The sequence below is a fragment of the Procambarus clarkii genome, chromosome 3, assembly GCF_040958095.1.
Source record: "Procambarus clarkii isolate CNS0578487 chromosome 3, FALCON_Pclarkii_2.0, whole genome shotgun sequence".
In the NCBI taxonomy this organism is placed as follows: Eukaryota; Metazoa; Arthropoda; class Malacostraca; order Decapoda; family Cambaridae; genus Procambarus; species Procambarus clarkii.
The window spans coordinates 4,565,011-4,583,076 of NC_091152.1; the positions used below are offsets into that span (position 1 = coordinate 4,565,011).

Here is an 18,066-nt window from a genome sequence, read left to right on the forward strand (position 1 = left end):
TAGTTTGTTGTTTTAATGATATAGTAATTCTGCAGTTTTAAATTAATAATTTTTTTTCTGAAGTTTTCTCAAGTATTTATTTAATTTACCTGAATTGACCTACTTATTTACGTACCGCTTTAAAAATTAACTCGGGGAGTTAACTTCAGTAGTAAATCCCACAAACTTCAAGTTACTTTGAAAGAGCAGGGAAGAAAGGAACACCAGAAGAAATAATAAAAAAAAAACTTTACTATTAGCATATGTATATATTTAAAAAAAAATAATATAATTTCCTACCCTAAATAAATAAATTTCAAACTATATCATAGAAAATAAATATCCATTGCAAATTGTGATTAAACAAAGGGATTTAGAAAATTCTTTATCTTCATTTAAAGTGCCTAAAAATATGACTGAAAATTAGCTTTCAAAAATAGTTTGTACAGCATAGCATTCATATGAAATGAATATTGCAAAAAAAATATCTTGGTATTTCTTCAGCTTTAAGACAAATACAGCTAACATTATACATGATGTATATTATAATAAGTACACTACTGTAATAATTTTCCCTTTAATACCAAATGGTAAACAAAAATACAACTGCAATGTGTTACTTGAATATATACATACTGCACCTCTAATATTTTCACACTGTGAAACAATATAACACAGAGGATGCTACAACAACAAACAATAGACTTAATATACTGACTGAAGACTAAAAACTCTTATGGTACACAGAAATAGTCATACAAATAACCTAAAGAACAATTTTCAAGTTCAAGATGAGATTAAGTAGCCTTCATACAAAAATTATATATGCACTGAAAGTAATGAAGACAAATATATAGACAACACTGGAATAAGTCTTGAAACATGATTTGATGAAGCTGTTGGAGATCTTGGCTTCACTTGATTATTTGTTGCTGTCATGTGATTGTAGGCTCAGAAGTTTCAGAATTTTTCCATGATATTTCTGTAGAAAAATAACCAAAGGAAAATATAAATGAGTGTGGGGGGGGGGGGGGGTGTTGGACAAAGAACATGGAAACTGCAATTGGAGGAGGGGGGGGGGGGGAAGACCTAAAAATCCCCTCTAATGTTTTGTAGGTTATGGATCCCCTGTCCAACCAGTGATGGCATCCTTTCTCTCAGAAAGAGATAGGAGATATAGCTCTATCTATAAATATCTTTGGCTAACTGCTAACAAACTCACCCTTACCATTGACAAAACCTTTTATATTTTGTTTGGTAATAAATCCTCAGATCAAAATAATCTAAGTAATCACAATAATCTAAAATAATCTAAGGCAACATGAAAAGCACATGGAAAGTAAGTAAGTAATTATCAAAAGAAGGCACCAAACCGGGAAGGCTATGTAGCACCATCAAAGACGCAAAATAATCAGAGGGCGCTAAATATCACCAAGGATGCCAATACGAGAACAAAAACGCATAAGGCGAACGATATCAAAAGTATCCGAGTCACCAAGAATTCTATCGAGGGACAGGTGACCGCGAGGGGCGGTCGGAAAGCAAGACAAGCACATGGAAAACCATCTCTTATATCCTAGGAAAACAACACTCCCACAACCAGATAAAACTCTCTAAGGATGGCTATACACTGTCAACTGATCTAGAAATGGCAAAATGAGTTTATTAGCTTCTTTTCATCGGTTGGTGCTAACCTTGCCAGAAAAATCCCTCAGACACATATCAACACACATCTCTCAGGCAGCTATCCAAACTATCTTCTCCTCTCACCAGTTAGCCTGTCAGATGTTGTGTCCATCATACACTCACTAAAAACCAAAGCTGGGAACATCAGTGAAATCCCATCCATTGTATACAAGAGTGCCTCCCATGCCCTTGCGCCACCTATAGCTCTGCTGTTTAACAAATCCCTAGTGTCATACCTTCCCTGATATCCTTAAAAAAGCAAGAGTAACACCAGTTCATAAAGGAGGCAATCCTGCAGACTAACAATTTTTTTTTTTCTCTACCACAGACAAGGCCACACATTTACAATGCTAACCAGCATATATACATTTTCTTCTGTCCTCCATGGACAGGGTTAGAGATCAGTTAAACATATAGTTCAGGGATTTATTGAACACTCGACCACAGAAGGTGATTCGGTACTTTTAAATATGGAAAATGGGACAAGACCTTAAGTTAAGGGCCTTAGAGCATTCAACTCCGAGGCAAGAGATATGGGGTGACCAAGACAAACGAGTGTCAAAGATTAACAACAGAAGTTTAGCAGAATTGTTGTACAAAAGAGGATTACCATAAAGCGACAGAGGGGGGAGGGGGGTGGTGGTCGAAGAAAAACCTGCTTCTGAGTAAAGGTCATAGCACAAGTCTTAGCTGTAGAGAACTTCAAGCCATAATTGGTGGCCCAAGACGACACGGCATCAATTGCAAGTTGAAGCCGCAGTTTGAGGAAAAGCCTGTCATCACTGACAGCAGAGGGTAAGATCGTCAACATAATGAGTGGAGAACATGTCAGAGGGAAGGAAGGAAAGAAGACCACTGAGGGTAACCAAGAAAATAGTGCTCAGAACACTACCTAGGGATACACCTTCGTATTGCTGAAAAGAGGCAGAGAGAATGGTACCAAGCCTCACTCATGAGGAATGACGAGAGAGGAAGCTCGGGAGGAAGAGAAGGAGATTACCATGAAGGCCAAAAGAAAAGAGTTGGGATAAAATAGGATCACTCCAGGTGGTGTCATACCTTTTCTAGGTCAAAAAGGACAGTAACCACGGAGGTCTTCGAAGCAAAGTCAGTACTAACGTAGACCTTCAAGTTCACGAGGACATCAATCGTGCTGCAACACTTACAAAAGCCAAATTGAGAAGGGGAAGGAGGTGAGAGTGTTCCAAGAACCACATCAAACACACACTGACCATACGTTCAAAGAGTTTGCAGACGCAACTTGTGAGAGCACTAGGGCGGAAGTCTTTAGGAGATGACCCTAGAGAACAAGGTTTCCGAGAAGGAAGAACAACTACCTCAAGCCAGTCCTCCCAGTCCTCAGGGACTGACAACGACTCCCAGACATGGTTATAAACATTCATTAAATACTGTATTGAAACGTGCATAAATAGAGATGGCGAAGCATCTCATAATGAATATCACCTGAGCCCACAGCTGTAGAACCCCAGACGGCCAGGGCAGACTGGAGTTCTGAGAGAGAAAGTAATATTATAGGGAAGCTGAAGATGAGTGCAAAAATCTAAGGGGACAAGATTCGAGAAGGGGCTTACAAGTAAGGAAAGGAGGAGGAAGATGAAAACTGGTGCTAACAGTCGAAAAGTGTAAACCCAGTTCGTCGCGACCAACACCGAATCCGCCACAATAGAACCACGGAGGTAAAGGACTGGCGAGACATCTGGAACAAACTTGCCCACTATCTTACAAATTTTCTTCCAGATCAGGAGCAGAGGAGTGTCAGACATAATGGTACAAACAAAAGATCTCCGACCCTCACGCTTAGCCTTACGGAGGGGAGAGTGAAAAGAGAAGGTGACAAGGCTGCAGAAATGGTCACTTATATAGGTCATTAAGAATCTACCAGGTGCAATCCAAATAAAGAGAAGATGAGCAGAGAGAAAGATCAAGACAAGAAAGGATGGGATTGCAGGAGTCAACATGAGAGGGCTCATCAGAATGCAGAAGAGACAGAAGAAGAGAGGACAAATTGTTCAAGGTGGCAGCCCCGGGAGTTCGTCAGAACATCTCCCCCAGAGGGTATGCTGACAGTTAAAAAATCACAAAAAAGGAGTCCAACAGATCAGGAAGAGAAAGCGGAACATTTGGGGGAAGATAAACTGAACAGACTGTACACCATTTACTCACAAAGATACAGGCTGCAGAACACTGAATGGGCGACTGAAAAAGTAGGGAAACGAAGGGAATATCATGATGAATCAAGAGAACAGTAGAGTTGTGGGCCCCAGCAAAAACTGGAGGGGAAGAGAGAAAGGAATATCCATGGATGTGGTTATTTGGGGGTCTTGGGGGCTTTCCGTCTTGCTCCAGGTAGGGGTGTAATGTGGCGGTCTGTTTCTGACAGCTAGTTTACTAGTGGTGTGATTTTTATTTTTTTTATTTTTTGCCTGTTGTGGACAGAGGAAATCTGCTTAGCTCCTTATTAGGCTAGCCTAGATTGTGTTGGTGGTCCTCGACTGTTGTCCCAGAGGATTCACAACTGCTACTGGCAGTCAGTTTGCCCATACAGACAAGGTTCTTCCAGCTTTACTGGCCCTAGTGCCTGGGCTTTCCAAAGGGCTGATTCACCCTGGAAACTACTGGCCCTGGAAAACCCATGGGCTCAGTTGCACCATGGATAAACTCATGGTCATTTGGCCTCGGTCCTGCATTTCTTCGGTTTTCTGGCGCTGTCTTTGGATTGACTTTCAGAGGATGTGGGGGCACTGCATGAGGGGCCCCCTCAGTTGGGGGTTCTGGTTACGGCTGCTGCAGCGTTATCTGCCTTGCTGAAGCTGTTTGACCCCGATCCTCCAGGAGGGGGTTTCGTTGTTTTCACCTCTCGTCTCACATGTCGGTAGGCTGTGCTTGCTCTGTCTTTGGATTCAGCTTAGGCCCTGGCTCTTTGACCTTCTTCGCCATTTTGTCCTCTGTTGTTACCGAAGAACAGTGTTCTCCAGTTTCTGTCGGCGGCTTTTGCCAGTTGGCAGCCTATTTTGGACTTGTTGGTGCTCCATGGGGATCGTTCTGACCCTCTTGGTTGGGCCTTGCAAGGGCTTGGACCTCGTTTGGTCGGGGTTGGCAACCCACTCTCGCACAAGACAGTACATATATGACTTATTGCTTATAGTCACTATTTGACTGATTAATACATACATATGTGGTATATGCCACGCTATATTTTGTTTTTAAGGTACAAACTCTTCCTATAGATTTGCTAAACATCTTTTTTAATATTAGGAATTTATTTTTCAGTTTTATTAAGCAATAGGGATTTTATAAAATATTTGACATAATCCTGAGTTACTTTACAATTTATGTAAATATTTTGGTTTTGTTTTATTATTTTTATAAAACTGTAATATCAATACTGTATAGGTATAGGTTAAGTACTAATTTTAATTAAGAAGCAATAACATGCTTATCTTAACATACTAAGAAAATTAGGGTTAGGTCGGTGTTTTCTATTCAGCTTTTCAAGGTAAACTAAAATATTCACAATAAATTAGTATGTCACATATGCACTTATTAATAAACCAATATTGACTATAAGCAATTGCGAGAACGGGTTGCAACCGGACCTTGGTGCCAGTTTCTTTATCCAAGTTCCCCAGTGTCTTCATCTGGTCGGTGCGGTGTTCATACAGTGTGAAGTTTGGCTTCTCAGGGTTCACATCGGCCCTTTCATGCGTTGTCCCATTGGCCGGGGGATGGGGGAAGGGGGGGGGGGGAAGGTTTGCCTCTCTTTGCCTGTGCCTGGTCCCATCTTGAGAGGTTATCTTGAGGTTATCTTGAAATGATTTTGGGGCTTTAGTGTCCCCGTGGCCCGGTCCTCGACCAGGCCTCCACCCCCATGAAACAGCCCGTGACAGCTGACTAACACCCAGGGACCTATTTTACTGCTAGGTAACAGGAGCATAGGGTGAAAGAAACTCTGCCCATTGTTTCTTACCGTCGCCCGGGATCGAACCCAGGACCACAGGATCACAAGTCCAGTGTGCTGTCCACTCGGCCGACCGACTCCCATGATTCACGTTTTTTTTTTTTTTCAAGTCGTTTCTTCCAGCCTTAGGTGGCTTTGGGCGGCATATCCTCCCAATTGGGGGTCAGGTCTTCGGGACAGGCCTCTTTCCCGTCCATCTGTCGGGTCATCACGGAGTGGGTGCGCTTGGGGCATGGTTGAAATGATTTTGTCTCTCAAGTGGGTTTCCCCCACTTGTTTCCAGTTCTGAAAAAGGACTGTGTGGATCTTCAGAAGATTCTAGACTTGTCTCATCTCAACGGGTTGATTCCTTGCCCCTCTTTTCAGATGACTACGTTATCCTAGGTTTGGTTCATTCTCAATCAGGGTGCTTGATGATTTCTCTAGTTCTGAAAGACGCATATTGGCACGTCCTCCTCCATCAGGGTTTCAGGGATTGGTTGGGTTTCGTGGTGGGGCAACAGGCTTACCCCTTTCGTCATCTTCAGTTTGGCGTGAATCTGGTACCTCCCAATTTCACACGTTCCCACGACTCGGGTCATGGTGGCCTATCTGCATCTGCTAGGTCTTTGGATTTTGGCCTCCCTCGACGACTGGTTGGTATGGGCTCCCATCTGGTTTGCTTGTCTGCTATCCATGGATCTGGTTCTTTCCCAGCTTCCCAGGTTCGAGTTCCTGGTGAACTGGCGGAAGTCCCAATTGGTTCTGTCTCCAGGTTCGGACTTGGCTGGGCCTCGTGTGAGATTCTCTGATTGCATCACTCTCTCTTCCTTTTAGCAACCTTGCTCCAGTTGCTGTATCACCTTTGGCTGTTTTTACCCGATACCTGATATTATCTTCCTAGGTGACTTCAACTTGCCTAGTCTCAGATGGAGAATAGTAAACAATAATATTATACCAGGAAATCTATCGGGACCTAACCAACCACAGATTAGAGAACTACTTAGATTCTGTGACAAATTTTCACTCAACCAGCAGATATCGGAGCTAACGAGAAATGAAAATATTCTAGATCTGGTCTTTACGAACAATGAAGACAATCAGGGACATTACGATATTAGATACCACATACTCAGATCACAAGCTCATTGAAGTGCAAACGACCATTAATACTCAGAATAAACCTAAAACGTTGATAAAGCGAGAGGGATTATTCAGTAAATTAAATTTTAATAATAAAAGGATAGACTGGGAGATAATAAACAGGGAACTTACAAACATTCCTTGGGAAACTGTTCTAAGTAATACAAGTCCTACAGAAGGAATAGAAAAACTGACTTCGGAAGCGTATCAAGTCTGTCTGAAACATGTTCCTTTGAGGAAAGTCAGAAAGAGATCCAACGAAGAAAGAACGTAGACGACACTATAAAAGAAGGAAAAAATAAAGGAAATGCTTATGCAGACACGAATTTCCCGTCAAAGAAGGAATAATTTAAATAGGAAGACTGAAGAAATCGAGCGGAAATTGAAACACTCATATCAAACTGAAGAAAGGCAGCTAGAACAGAAAGCAATTCAGGAAATAAAGAAAAATCCAAAATACTTCTTCACATATGCAAAATCAAAAGCAGAAACCACTGCCAGTATTGGACCTATTCGTACAAGTGAAGGTTCATACACGGAGGATGACAAAGAAATTAGTGAAATCCTAAAAAAAAAAAAGCAGTACAAGGACACGTTTAGCACTCCAATAAACAACATAAAAGTGGAAGATCCAGACAATTTCTTTATGCAGGACATCCAAACCCCTATAAATATAACCGATATCAACACGAGCGTACTAGACTTTGAAAGAAAAATTGAAAACTTGCCCATGCACTCGGCCCCAGGTCCAGATTCATGGAATTCAATATTTATAAAGAAATGCAAAGTGCCGGTAGCACAGGCATTCAGTATAGTGTGGAGGAAGAGCTTGGACACGGGGGAGATACCAGATGCACTTAAAGTAGCAGACACAGCACCTCTACACAAGGGAGGGAGCAAAGCACTGGCAAAGAATTATAGACCAGTTGCACTAACGTTGCACATAATAAAAGTATTTGAGAGAGTGATTAGGAGTCAGGTCACCAATTTCATGGAGACCAATGACCTTTACAACCCCGGCCAACATGGATTTCGAGCGGGAAGATCGTGCCTCTCACAGCTACTTGATCACTACGACAAAGTCCCTGAGGCATTAGAAGAAAAACAGAATGCTGATGTGATATACACGGACTTTGCAAAGGCTTTCGATAAATGTGACCATGGCGTGATAACACACAAAATGAAGTCAATGGGAATAACCGGTAAAGTAGGATGCTGGATACTCAGTTTTCTGTCAAACAGGACTCGGCGAGTAACAGTCAACCATATAAAATCTAGTCCAAACGCAGTTAAAAGCTCTGTACCGCAGGGTACAGTTCTTGCACCGGTGCTTTTCCTTATTCATATATCAGATATAGACAAAAATACAACTCACAGCTTCGTATCATCCTTTGCAGATGACACAAAAATCAGTATGAAAATTACCTCGGCTGAAAACATTGAAAAACTTCAAGCTGATATTAATAAAGTTTTTGACTGGGCATCAGAAAACCAGCATTGAATGTAATGAAACGCCATTTTCTGGGTGAGTCCCGGAGGCTCCCCGGAGCTATCCCAGGCTGATATGCTAATGTCAGACTTTGGCATCAGTCATGTGTATGGAGTTCTTAGGCCTACCGGGGACCACGGCCAGAACCGGGCCCCCTCAGAGAGGCAAGGGGAGCAATGGCCTATAGAAGCCCCCGTGTAGTTGGAAGCATTCTATGTCTGCCATCGACCGGAACAGGCACCCAGAAAGGTAAGCGCCCCAAAACAAACCCCTATTCTGGTTAAAATTGCTACCTAATACCGAACTAGTGGATAGAACTCCCCAACCGAAAACAAGCAAATTAGTGTGACGTCACACACTGCCGCGCCGCTGTCTGCGCAGCTCCCCCCTCCCCGGGAGGGGGAAGGCGGAGCCCCAGACCCCCTGCGCCGGCTACCCACACCTCAGTTCTTGAGGCTGGATGTCAAAAACGCGAAAAACCGCCGACCGGAGGGAGGGAGGGATGCCGGGGAGCCTCCGGGACTCACCCAGAAAATGGCGTTTCATTACATTCAACGCTGGTTTTCTGGGGGGAGCCCCGTCGGCTCCCCGGAGCTAACTACCCACCGACAGAAAAAGAGGGACTTACCCGGGAGGCGGTCGTCGCTCACCCCTCAACTCGAAGCTGAGACAACTGGCTGCAACCGCCGACCCAAAGCAACACAGGCCCGACGAGGGCCAGGGACATTCACAAGGTAACGAGCAGCCAGGACCCTGTTCGACCGCCAAAATCCCCGCGCCCGAATATCAGACCAAGACATATTCCCAAAGACGGCAGCAAGAGCCGCGAACTTACGAACGTCATGGGCACGGGGATAGACCGCAGGCTGGCTAGACCTAATAACCCTGCGGACGACCTGAGAGACCCGAACCCGCGAACAGGGAAGAAGGGAAACCGGATCAACCCACAGCGCGTCCCCGGACACAGAAGTTGTGGCGCGCAAATAACGGCGAAGCGCCGCAACCGGACACAAAACATGATGCACCCCCGGCCTGACCAACCAAGCATCAACCACCCATGGACCCCTCCGGAACGCAGCAGTCTCATTCTTCGCCAGAAAAGAAGGAGACGGCTGCAAACGAACAAAACTATCACCACGACCAAAAGAGCAGAAACCCCTGCGCCGGAGGAGAGCATGAAGCTCCCCTACCCGACCCCCAGAGGCCAAAGCCAACAAGAAAAGTGCCTTGGAAAAACAATCCTGGACCGAAGGGGCCACAACGAAACGAGGAGATGAAAGGAAAGCGAGCACTCTGTCCAAAGACCAGGACGGCTCGGGCGACGCATGAGCAGGCCGGAGGTGAAACAATGCACGAGACAGCTTGCGAAACGGCACAGACGTAACATCGATACCGAAAGCAAGCTGAAGCGGCTCCGCCAGCGCCGCACGATACGAAGCGACAGTGTTAGGCATAAGATGACGGTCCTGAAACAACCACGAGAGGAAGGACAAGACCACCCGAACAGACAAGGAGCTAACACGACGAAGACGCAAAAAGAAACGGAAGGACCGCCAGGAAACTTCATACTGCCGCCGAGAAGAAGCCCTCAGGTGGGACACCAACAAGGAGGCCACCCGATCACCATAGAGATGATGATAGACTCGAGTCAAAAAAACCATACGCGAAGACTCGAGGAGAAGATCGAACCAGCTACGTGACGTACCGGCCCGATCTGCTGAAAGAGGCGGAGCCGCGGGAAAACCCTCGGGTTCGGACACCGAGCAACCAGCGCCTGAAACCAAGGCTGGGCCGGCCACCAAGGGGCCAGAAGGACAACTCTCCCCTGGTAAGTCTCTAAGCGAGTCAGGACCTGGAGCAACAGCCGAACCGGGGGAAAGAGGTACAGGAACCCCCACCTCGACCAGTCGAGCCGAAAGGCATCGACCCCGACGGCCTCGCAATCGGGGAAGGGCGCCGCATAAACGGAAAGACGCCGCGACCACGCCGACGCGAAGAGGTCCACCTCGGGGCGCCCGAACGTCTGGCAAAGCCAACGGAAGGACTCGTCGTCGACCGTCCACTCCGTGGAGAGGGGAACGAAGCGAGACAGGGCGTCGGCCAAGACGTTGGACACGCCCCGCACGTGAACCGCCAGGAGAGCCAAACCCCGAGAACTCAGCAGACGAGTCACCCGAAGCAACCAACCCCAAAGAGACAAGGACCGCATCGAACCCCCGCGGTTCAGGCAATGAACCACCGGAGAGCAGTCCGAATGGAGCTGAATCGTCGATCCGCGGGCCACCCGAATCCTCCCCAGAGCAAACCACACTGCCGCGAACTCCCGCACCGTACTGTGAGCTCGACGGAAGGACGGATCCCAACACCCCTGGCCGGCCTCGTGAGCACTGGTCACAAAACCCCAGCCGAGAGACGACGCATCCGTGTACACATCGAGCGAGGGCTCGGGTAGGCGCCAAGGCACTGAACCCCGAAAAACCCGAAGAGGAAGCCGGTGACGCAGCAACCGACGCAAGTCCCCCGGGGGTCGAACTCTGCGATTGCGAGAGAGGCGGAAGGGGGAACCCCGAAGGAACCAGAACAGCCGTCGAAGCCAAACCCGACCCGGCGGGTAGACCACCATCGCGAAGTTCAGGCTCCCGCACAGCCCCTCGAGCAACCGCCGGGTGACCCGAGGGCCCTCCAGAAACAGACGAAGGTGGGACCGCAGCCGCAGGAGAGACTCCGGAGGGAGAGACAAGGAGGCGGTCCGAGAGTCCCACACGAGACCCAGCCAAGTCCGAACCTGAGAGGGAACCAGATGGGACTTCCTCCAGTTCACCAAGAACCCGAACCCGGCGAGCTGGGAAAGAACCAAATCCCTGGCTAGCAAGCAAGCTGACTGGCTGGGAGCCCAAACCAGCCAGTCGTTGAGGTAGGCCAACACCCGAACACCTAGGAGACGCAAACGAGCCACCACAACCCATGTAAGGCGTGTGAACACGCGAGGTGCCAGGTTCAACCCGAACGGGAGACAACGAAAGCGGTAACTCAGACGCCCCACTACAAAACCGAGCCAGTCCCTGAACCGCGGATGAATCGGGACATGCCAATAAGCGTCCCGGAGGTCCAGGGATACCATCCAAGCACCCGGCTCCAAGAGGAGCCGAACCTGAGACAGCGTAGTCATCCGAAAGGAGGGGCAATGAACCCAGGGGTTCAGACGGGACAAGTCCAGAATGAACCGCAGGTCCGCGCAGTCCCGTTTCGGAACCGGAAACAGACGGGAAACCCATCTGAGGGACGACGTCGTTTCAACGACGCCCAAGCGTACCCACTCCAAGACGACTCGACAGAGCGCAGGGGAAGAAGCCTGCCCCGCCAGCCCCGACCCCCCAAAGAGGGGAGGGGCCACCCAACGCCACCGCAGGCCGCGAGACACGACCCGAAAGGCCCACGAATCGTGGGACCAGGCGCGGGCGAACAGCGCAAGCCGCCCCCCCATCGCCCCGTCAAAGGGGCAAACTGCGAAAGGGCCGGCGACCCTTACGAGACCCAGAACCCCGCACAGCGCGAACACCGCGCCGACTAGACGAGGGAGGGTCCGCAGGAGGAGCCAACCCCAAACCTGACACCAGAGGCCTACCACGACGAGAGGAACCCCGAGCCCTGGCACGACCTTTCCGGGAAGACCCACCCCGGGACCCCCGGAAAACCAACAAGTCCGACATCGGACGACAAGCCACCGACGCAGCCTGAATAAACTGCGCCACGGCCGACTCCCCAAACAGGAGAGGACAAAAAGGTGAAGAACGCCTAAGAGCCAGAGCCCAAGCAGATTCCACGGAGGAACCCAGCACCGCCTGCCGACACGCGAGACGGGAAGCATAGAACAGGGAAACCGCATCCCGCAAAATCGGCGTGAACAGCTTCAACAAGGCAGCCGACGAACGCGCAGCCGAGGACAAGGTGCCGGACCCCGGGACGGACCCAAGCGTCCCCACATCCTCCACGAGCCAATCCGAAGACAGCTCCAGGAGGGAAAAGAACCGCAAGGCCGAACACAAAAGGCCCCGAGCGCGCAAGTCCTCCGCCACGAGTGCCGCCGAAAGGGAGGGAACCTGCACATGGAGCTGAATAACGCCCACATCGCGGGGAAGGGCAGGGGCAAACAAGCACTCATTCAGGTACTCAAGTTCACCCCCCAGGAAAACCTGAAGCACCGTGGAAGCTTCCCGCCACTCCAGCGTGCGGGAACGACAGAAGGAATGCCAGGAATCCAGACCAAACAAGGGGCAGTCTGCTAGCCAGGACGACTCCGGAACCTCGTAACGGAGCCAGAAAAGGAACGAAGTCCCAAACCTGAACGTGGACGGATCCATTTCCGAGGCATAATCCGGGTCACGCAGGAGGTAAGCTGCAAAGGCCGCTCGCACCACACCAGGTTGGATGCGATAAGCTGAAAACCTCCGGAAGGACGGAACCGACGTACCCGGGGGAACACGGAACCGTACCCGGGGAGGGGCCGACACCAAATCCAACTCGTACGCAGAGGGGGGGAAAGAAAACCCCACTCCTTGTAACAATAAGCCCCGCTCAGTGGGAAGAAAAACCCAGGCGGGGTCCAGCGGGGCCCAAGGCCCCCCAAGTCAGCCCCTCCCCAGCCTCGAGGTCCGTCACCACAGGACCCGAGGCCGAGTCCTCTCCCCAAACCCCGACCCCACAAGACAAGGACGGAGCAGCCAGAAAAGCTGGAGGAAGGGGGGCCCACTGGTCAGACCCTGAAGCTTCGGCCGGGAGACAAGACTCGAATGCCTCTGCTGCCCCCCCGGAAGGGGCAACCCCCGAAGCTGCCCGAGTCTCGAGATCAAGTAACCCCTGCTCCGAACCCGAAACCCTCAGACGCTTCGGGGCCGGAAGCAGGGGCGGGGGACCAGAACGAACAGAAGGGGAAGGACGAGGAGGTGCGGACTGAACCAGGATCGAAGCGACCCCCACCCCCAAGTCCGGGTCTCGAAAAGCAAAGCGGGGCAGCCCCGGGGCATCCGGGGAAGCAAGCAACCGAGCGCGTTGCAACAGACGAAACCTAGACTGCAACGCACGTGCCGCCTGTACCCGAATAGAATCATCAGAGGATTGGGTAAATTGAGTCATAAGCAAGCAGCAACACTCACAGGACTCAGGGTCGAAAGTATCACCGACCCAACAGGCAGCGTGGCAGAGGCAAAAACAACGAGGGTCACCCTGAGACAAGGGGACCGAGCAACCCTCAAACTCGCACACAGCGAGTGGGGACTCCGGGGTCACATCCATCGGACCCACGCGCCCCCTAGGGGATTCCCAGGGTCCTGAGCGTTTACTTTAAGAGGACTCGCGCTCAGGTAGTCCCAGGCAGGGTGCTGCAAACCGGCGCCCAAAACTACCAAGCAACACTTCTAAAGCTGAACCCCAGGGACGTGTACACTCACGGGGACCTAGCAGGGGGCGCCACCGAGGAGAACAGTGGAAGGGCAAAAACAAACTGAATAAAATGACAGAACCCCCCACCAGGCAAAAACAAAAAGAAAAACAAAACCCCGCAAGAGGACAGCGAACCCCAAGGAACAGAGCCGGCCGCGATGTCGGGAAATACAAGCTGAGCAGCACCCTGCGCCCCTACCAGTGCAAACTGCCTCTTACCTGCCGGTAACAAGGGAGAACAGAACACCCAAGAGCCCAAGAGGCGGCCGAAAAACCGAAAGGTAAAACGGACCAGCAGAGGCAGACCCCGAGGAGCCTGTGGAAGGCGGCCCCAAGCCCCAAGGGCAGTACTTACAGGGCACCTAGGGAAGGCAGCCCTAGGCGCATGCAGCCCGAGTACTGAAGATAACTCCTGGCTCTCGCACCCACAAAACTAACACCACACTCAAAGCACAGTGCAGTAGCGACACCGGAGCCAGAGCACACGACCATCGCCTATAGCATCAGCCTCAAGAACTGAGGTGTGGGTAGCCGGCGCGGGGGGTCTGGGGCTCCCCCTTCCCCCTCCCGGGGAGGGGGGAGCTGCGCAGACAGCGGCGCGGCAGTGTGTGACGTCACACTAATTTGCTTGTTTTCGGTTGGGGAGTTCTATCCACTAGTTCGGTATTAGGTAGCAATTTTAACCAGAATAGGGATTTGTTTTGGGGCGCTTACCTTTCTGGGTGCCTGTTCCGGTCGATGGCAGACATAGAATGCTTCCAACTACACGGGGGCTTCTATAGGCCATTGCTCCCCTTGCCTCTCTGAGGGGGCCCGGTTCTAGCCGTGGTCCCCGGTAGGCCTAAGAACTCCATACACATGACTGATGCCAAAGTCTGACATTAGCATATCAGCCTGGGATAGCTCCGGGGAGCCGACGGGGCTCCCCCCAGAAAATAACATTATGTTTAACAGTGATAAATTCCAGGTACTCAGATACGGTAAAAATGAGGACCTTAAACATAATACAGGGTACAAAACACAATCGAATCTGCCCATAGTAGGAAAACGTCATGTCAAGGATTTGGGAATAATGATGTCTGACGACCTAACGTTTAGGGAGCATAACCAAGCAAATATTGCATCAGCCAGAAAAATGATCAGATGGATTACGAGAACTTTAAAATCCAGGGACCCCATCACAATGGTTGTACTCTTCAAGTCACTTGTGTTGTCCCATCTTGAATACTGCTCAGTACTCACTTCCCCCTTCAGAGCAGGAGAGATTGCTGAAATAGAGTGAATTCAGAGAACATATACAGCATGCATAGATGTGATAAAGCACCTAAATTATTGGGATCATCTCAAAGCCCTCCAAATGTACTCACTAGAAAGGAGACGAGAGAGATATCAAATAATATACACGTGGAAGATACTGGAGGGCCAAGTACCAAATCTACACAGTAAAATAACAACGTACTGGAGTGAATGATATGGAAGAAAATGCAGAATAGAACCAGTTTAGAGCAGGGGTGCCATAGGCACAATCAGAGAACACTGTATAAACATCAGAGGTCCACGGTTGTTTAACACCCTCCCAGCGAGCATAAGAAATATTGCCGGAACAACCGTGGACATCTTCAAGAGGAAACTAGATTGTTTCCTGCAAAGAGTACCGGACCAACCGGGCTGTGGTGGGCCTGTGGGCCGCTGCAAGCAACAGCCAGGTGGACCAAACTCTCACAAGTTGAGCCTGGCCACGGGCCGGGCTTAGGGAGAAGAACAACTCCCAGAACCCCATCAACCTCACAAGTCAGGTAGGTCAGTCTTAGTGTTTTTCCTGCCCGAAACGCTTTGCGTAATAGTGGCTTTAGGCATTGTATGTACTAGCTCTATCTATAAATCCATCATCGTTTTGTATCTCACCTTGTATGTATGTACTTTACCTGAATAAATATGTGTATTTGTATTTGCATAATATATTGTATGTGTTCATTATACATAGGATTGATACGCAAAAACAAATAGAATGTATTAGGAACTGTGCGCAAAAAATTAACAAAAATATATTCGCGGCAGCGCGCGCATCCTGCCCCGGGCGCGTACGCCACGGGCGAACAGGTAATGATGACATCATGTGCCAACTTTTGGACCCCATAGCAGCCAAAGTAAGTACAAATTTGAGTTTCAGTTACTATAACCATACTCAGGGAAGGGTTTTTGACACTTTCAAAACTTTTTCCAGATAATTTATTTCCTGCACACTGGGGGAGGGGGGTGGTGCCATATTTGGAAGCTGTGCAGTTGAGGGGTTAAGATCCATAGGACACTAGTTCTTGGTATCAATATTAGGGGGTGGTTAGTTCCAAATATGCCAAAAATATGCAATAAATGAAAACTAGTTTAATTTCAATCAAACTTTTTTGACAAGTTGTATATGAAAAGGGTTTCATCTGGTCCAAGTCTCAGCATTGTAGCGTAAATAGGAAGGGAGAAAAAAATATTTAATGTCAAAAATTTTCCAAAATGGTCAAAAACGATTATCAAACAAAAGTGTCAACTGAAATCATGTCTATGACTCTCAGCTATCACAATAGCATATATTTAAAACAAATTATAATTAGTTTTATTAAAAAAAAATTAACATTTTTTTTCTTATTTGTTTATCGGGCGATTTGCATGAAACTTATACACCTGACTGCACGTAAGCCTATCTGAAGGGTGCCAATTTTGGATGAAATTGGTTGATGTCAACCTCAGCCACAAATGGCAGTACCTTAGACTTTAATATTTTAAAGATTTATTTTTCAAGTAACATAAACCAGTCGGGACTTTCATTTTTATTCAATTTACATGAAACTTACACCTTATATGTAAAGTTTAGGTCTCTAAAATCTGAAGGAAGCATTTTTTCCTAAGTTCATTTATTGATTTTATAAATAGCAATAAACATGATATATTTGCATAATATTTGGGGGGGAACTTTGACTATTTGTATTAGGAAAACTAAAGATGTTTTGGAAAACCCTTTTCTACAGATCCTTTATTATATGTTAATGTGTCAGAAAAGTGTCATAGTATGATTATATCTGAAAAGGTGAAAGGTTTCAACTCATTTGAAATTGTGTAATATTCGTTGAAAAAACAAAAAAATTAAATCTCCCTTTCTATTTAGGCTGTAGTACTGAAACTTGGAACAATTGCAGCCCTTTTCATATATAACTAGTCAAAAAATATTGGTCGATATTGAACAACTTTTAAAAGAACTATCTAACGGCCCCTTAATCCACTTGCTCATTTTTGTTTTCCACTCTCATAAAGTGGTGGTCCTTCATAGCTATTGAAGTTTTCATTATTTAATTCAAATATTGGAGTCAGATTTTCCCACAGGGAATGATACACAACACATTATGGATGGAGGGGGATGATACATGCCACATTATGATGGAGAGGGATGATACATGCTACATTATGATGGAGGGGATGATACATGCTATATTATGATGGAGAGGGATGATACATGCCACATTATGATGGAGGGGATGATACATCCTACATTATGATGGAGTGGATGATACATGCTACATTATGATGGAGGGGATGATACACAACACATTATGATGGAGGGGGGGATACACCACATTATGATGGAGGGGGATGATACACACCACAATATGATGGAGGGAATGATACACAACACATTATGATGGAGGGAATGATACACAACACATTATGATGGAGGGAATGATACACCACATTATGATGGAGGGAATGACACACAACACATTATGATGGAGGGAATGATACACCACATTATGATGGAGGGAATGATACACCACATTATGATGGAGGGAATGATACACAACACATTATGATGGAGGGGATGATACACACCACATTATGATGGAGGGAATGATACACACCACATTATGATGGAGGGGGATGATACACACCACATTATGATGGAGGGGATGATACACCACATTATGATGGAGGGGATGATACACACCACATTATGATGGAGGGGATGATACACACCACATTATGATGGAGGAGATGATACACACCACATTATGATGGAGGGAATGATACACAACACATTATGATGGATGGGATGATACACACCACATTATGATGGAGGGAATGATACACACCACATTATGATGGAGGGAATGATACACACCACATTATGATGGAGGGGGATGATACACACCACATTATGATGGAGGGGATGATACACCACATTATGATGGAGGGGATGATACACACCACATTATGATGGAGGGGGATGATACACACCACATTATGATGGAGGGGATGATACACCACATTATGATGGAGGGGGATGATACACACCACATTATGATGGAGGGGATGATACACCACATTATGA

The 18,066-nt window shown here is 47.7% G+C and overlaps 1 protein-coding gene across 4 annotated transcripts in view; it reads right to left on the reverse strand.

The window, feature by feature from the left end:
* Positions 1–213: 213 nt before the first annotated feature.
* Positions 214–18,066, reverse strand: part of LOC138367385 (uncharacterized) — a 232,858-nt gene continuing 215,005 nt past the window's right edge. For 3 of the 4 annotated variants that reach the window (XM_069328980.1, XM_069328984.1, XM_069328975.1), the window contains one exon: positions 214–961. In XM_069328980.1, the coding sequence (XP_069185081.1) occupies positions 902–961 (60 nt within the window). In that variant the 3' untranslated portion in view covers positions 214–901. The remainder of the gene's footprint in view (positions 962–18,066) is intronic. The other variant, XR_011229356.1, reaches the window with a different exon arrangement.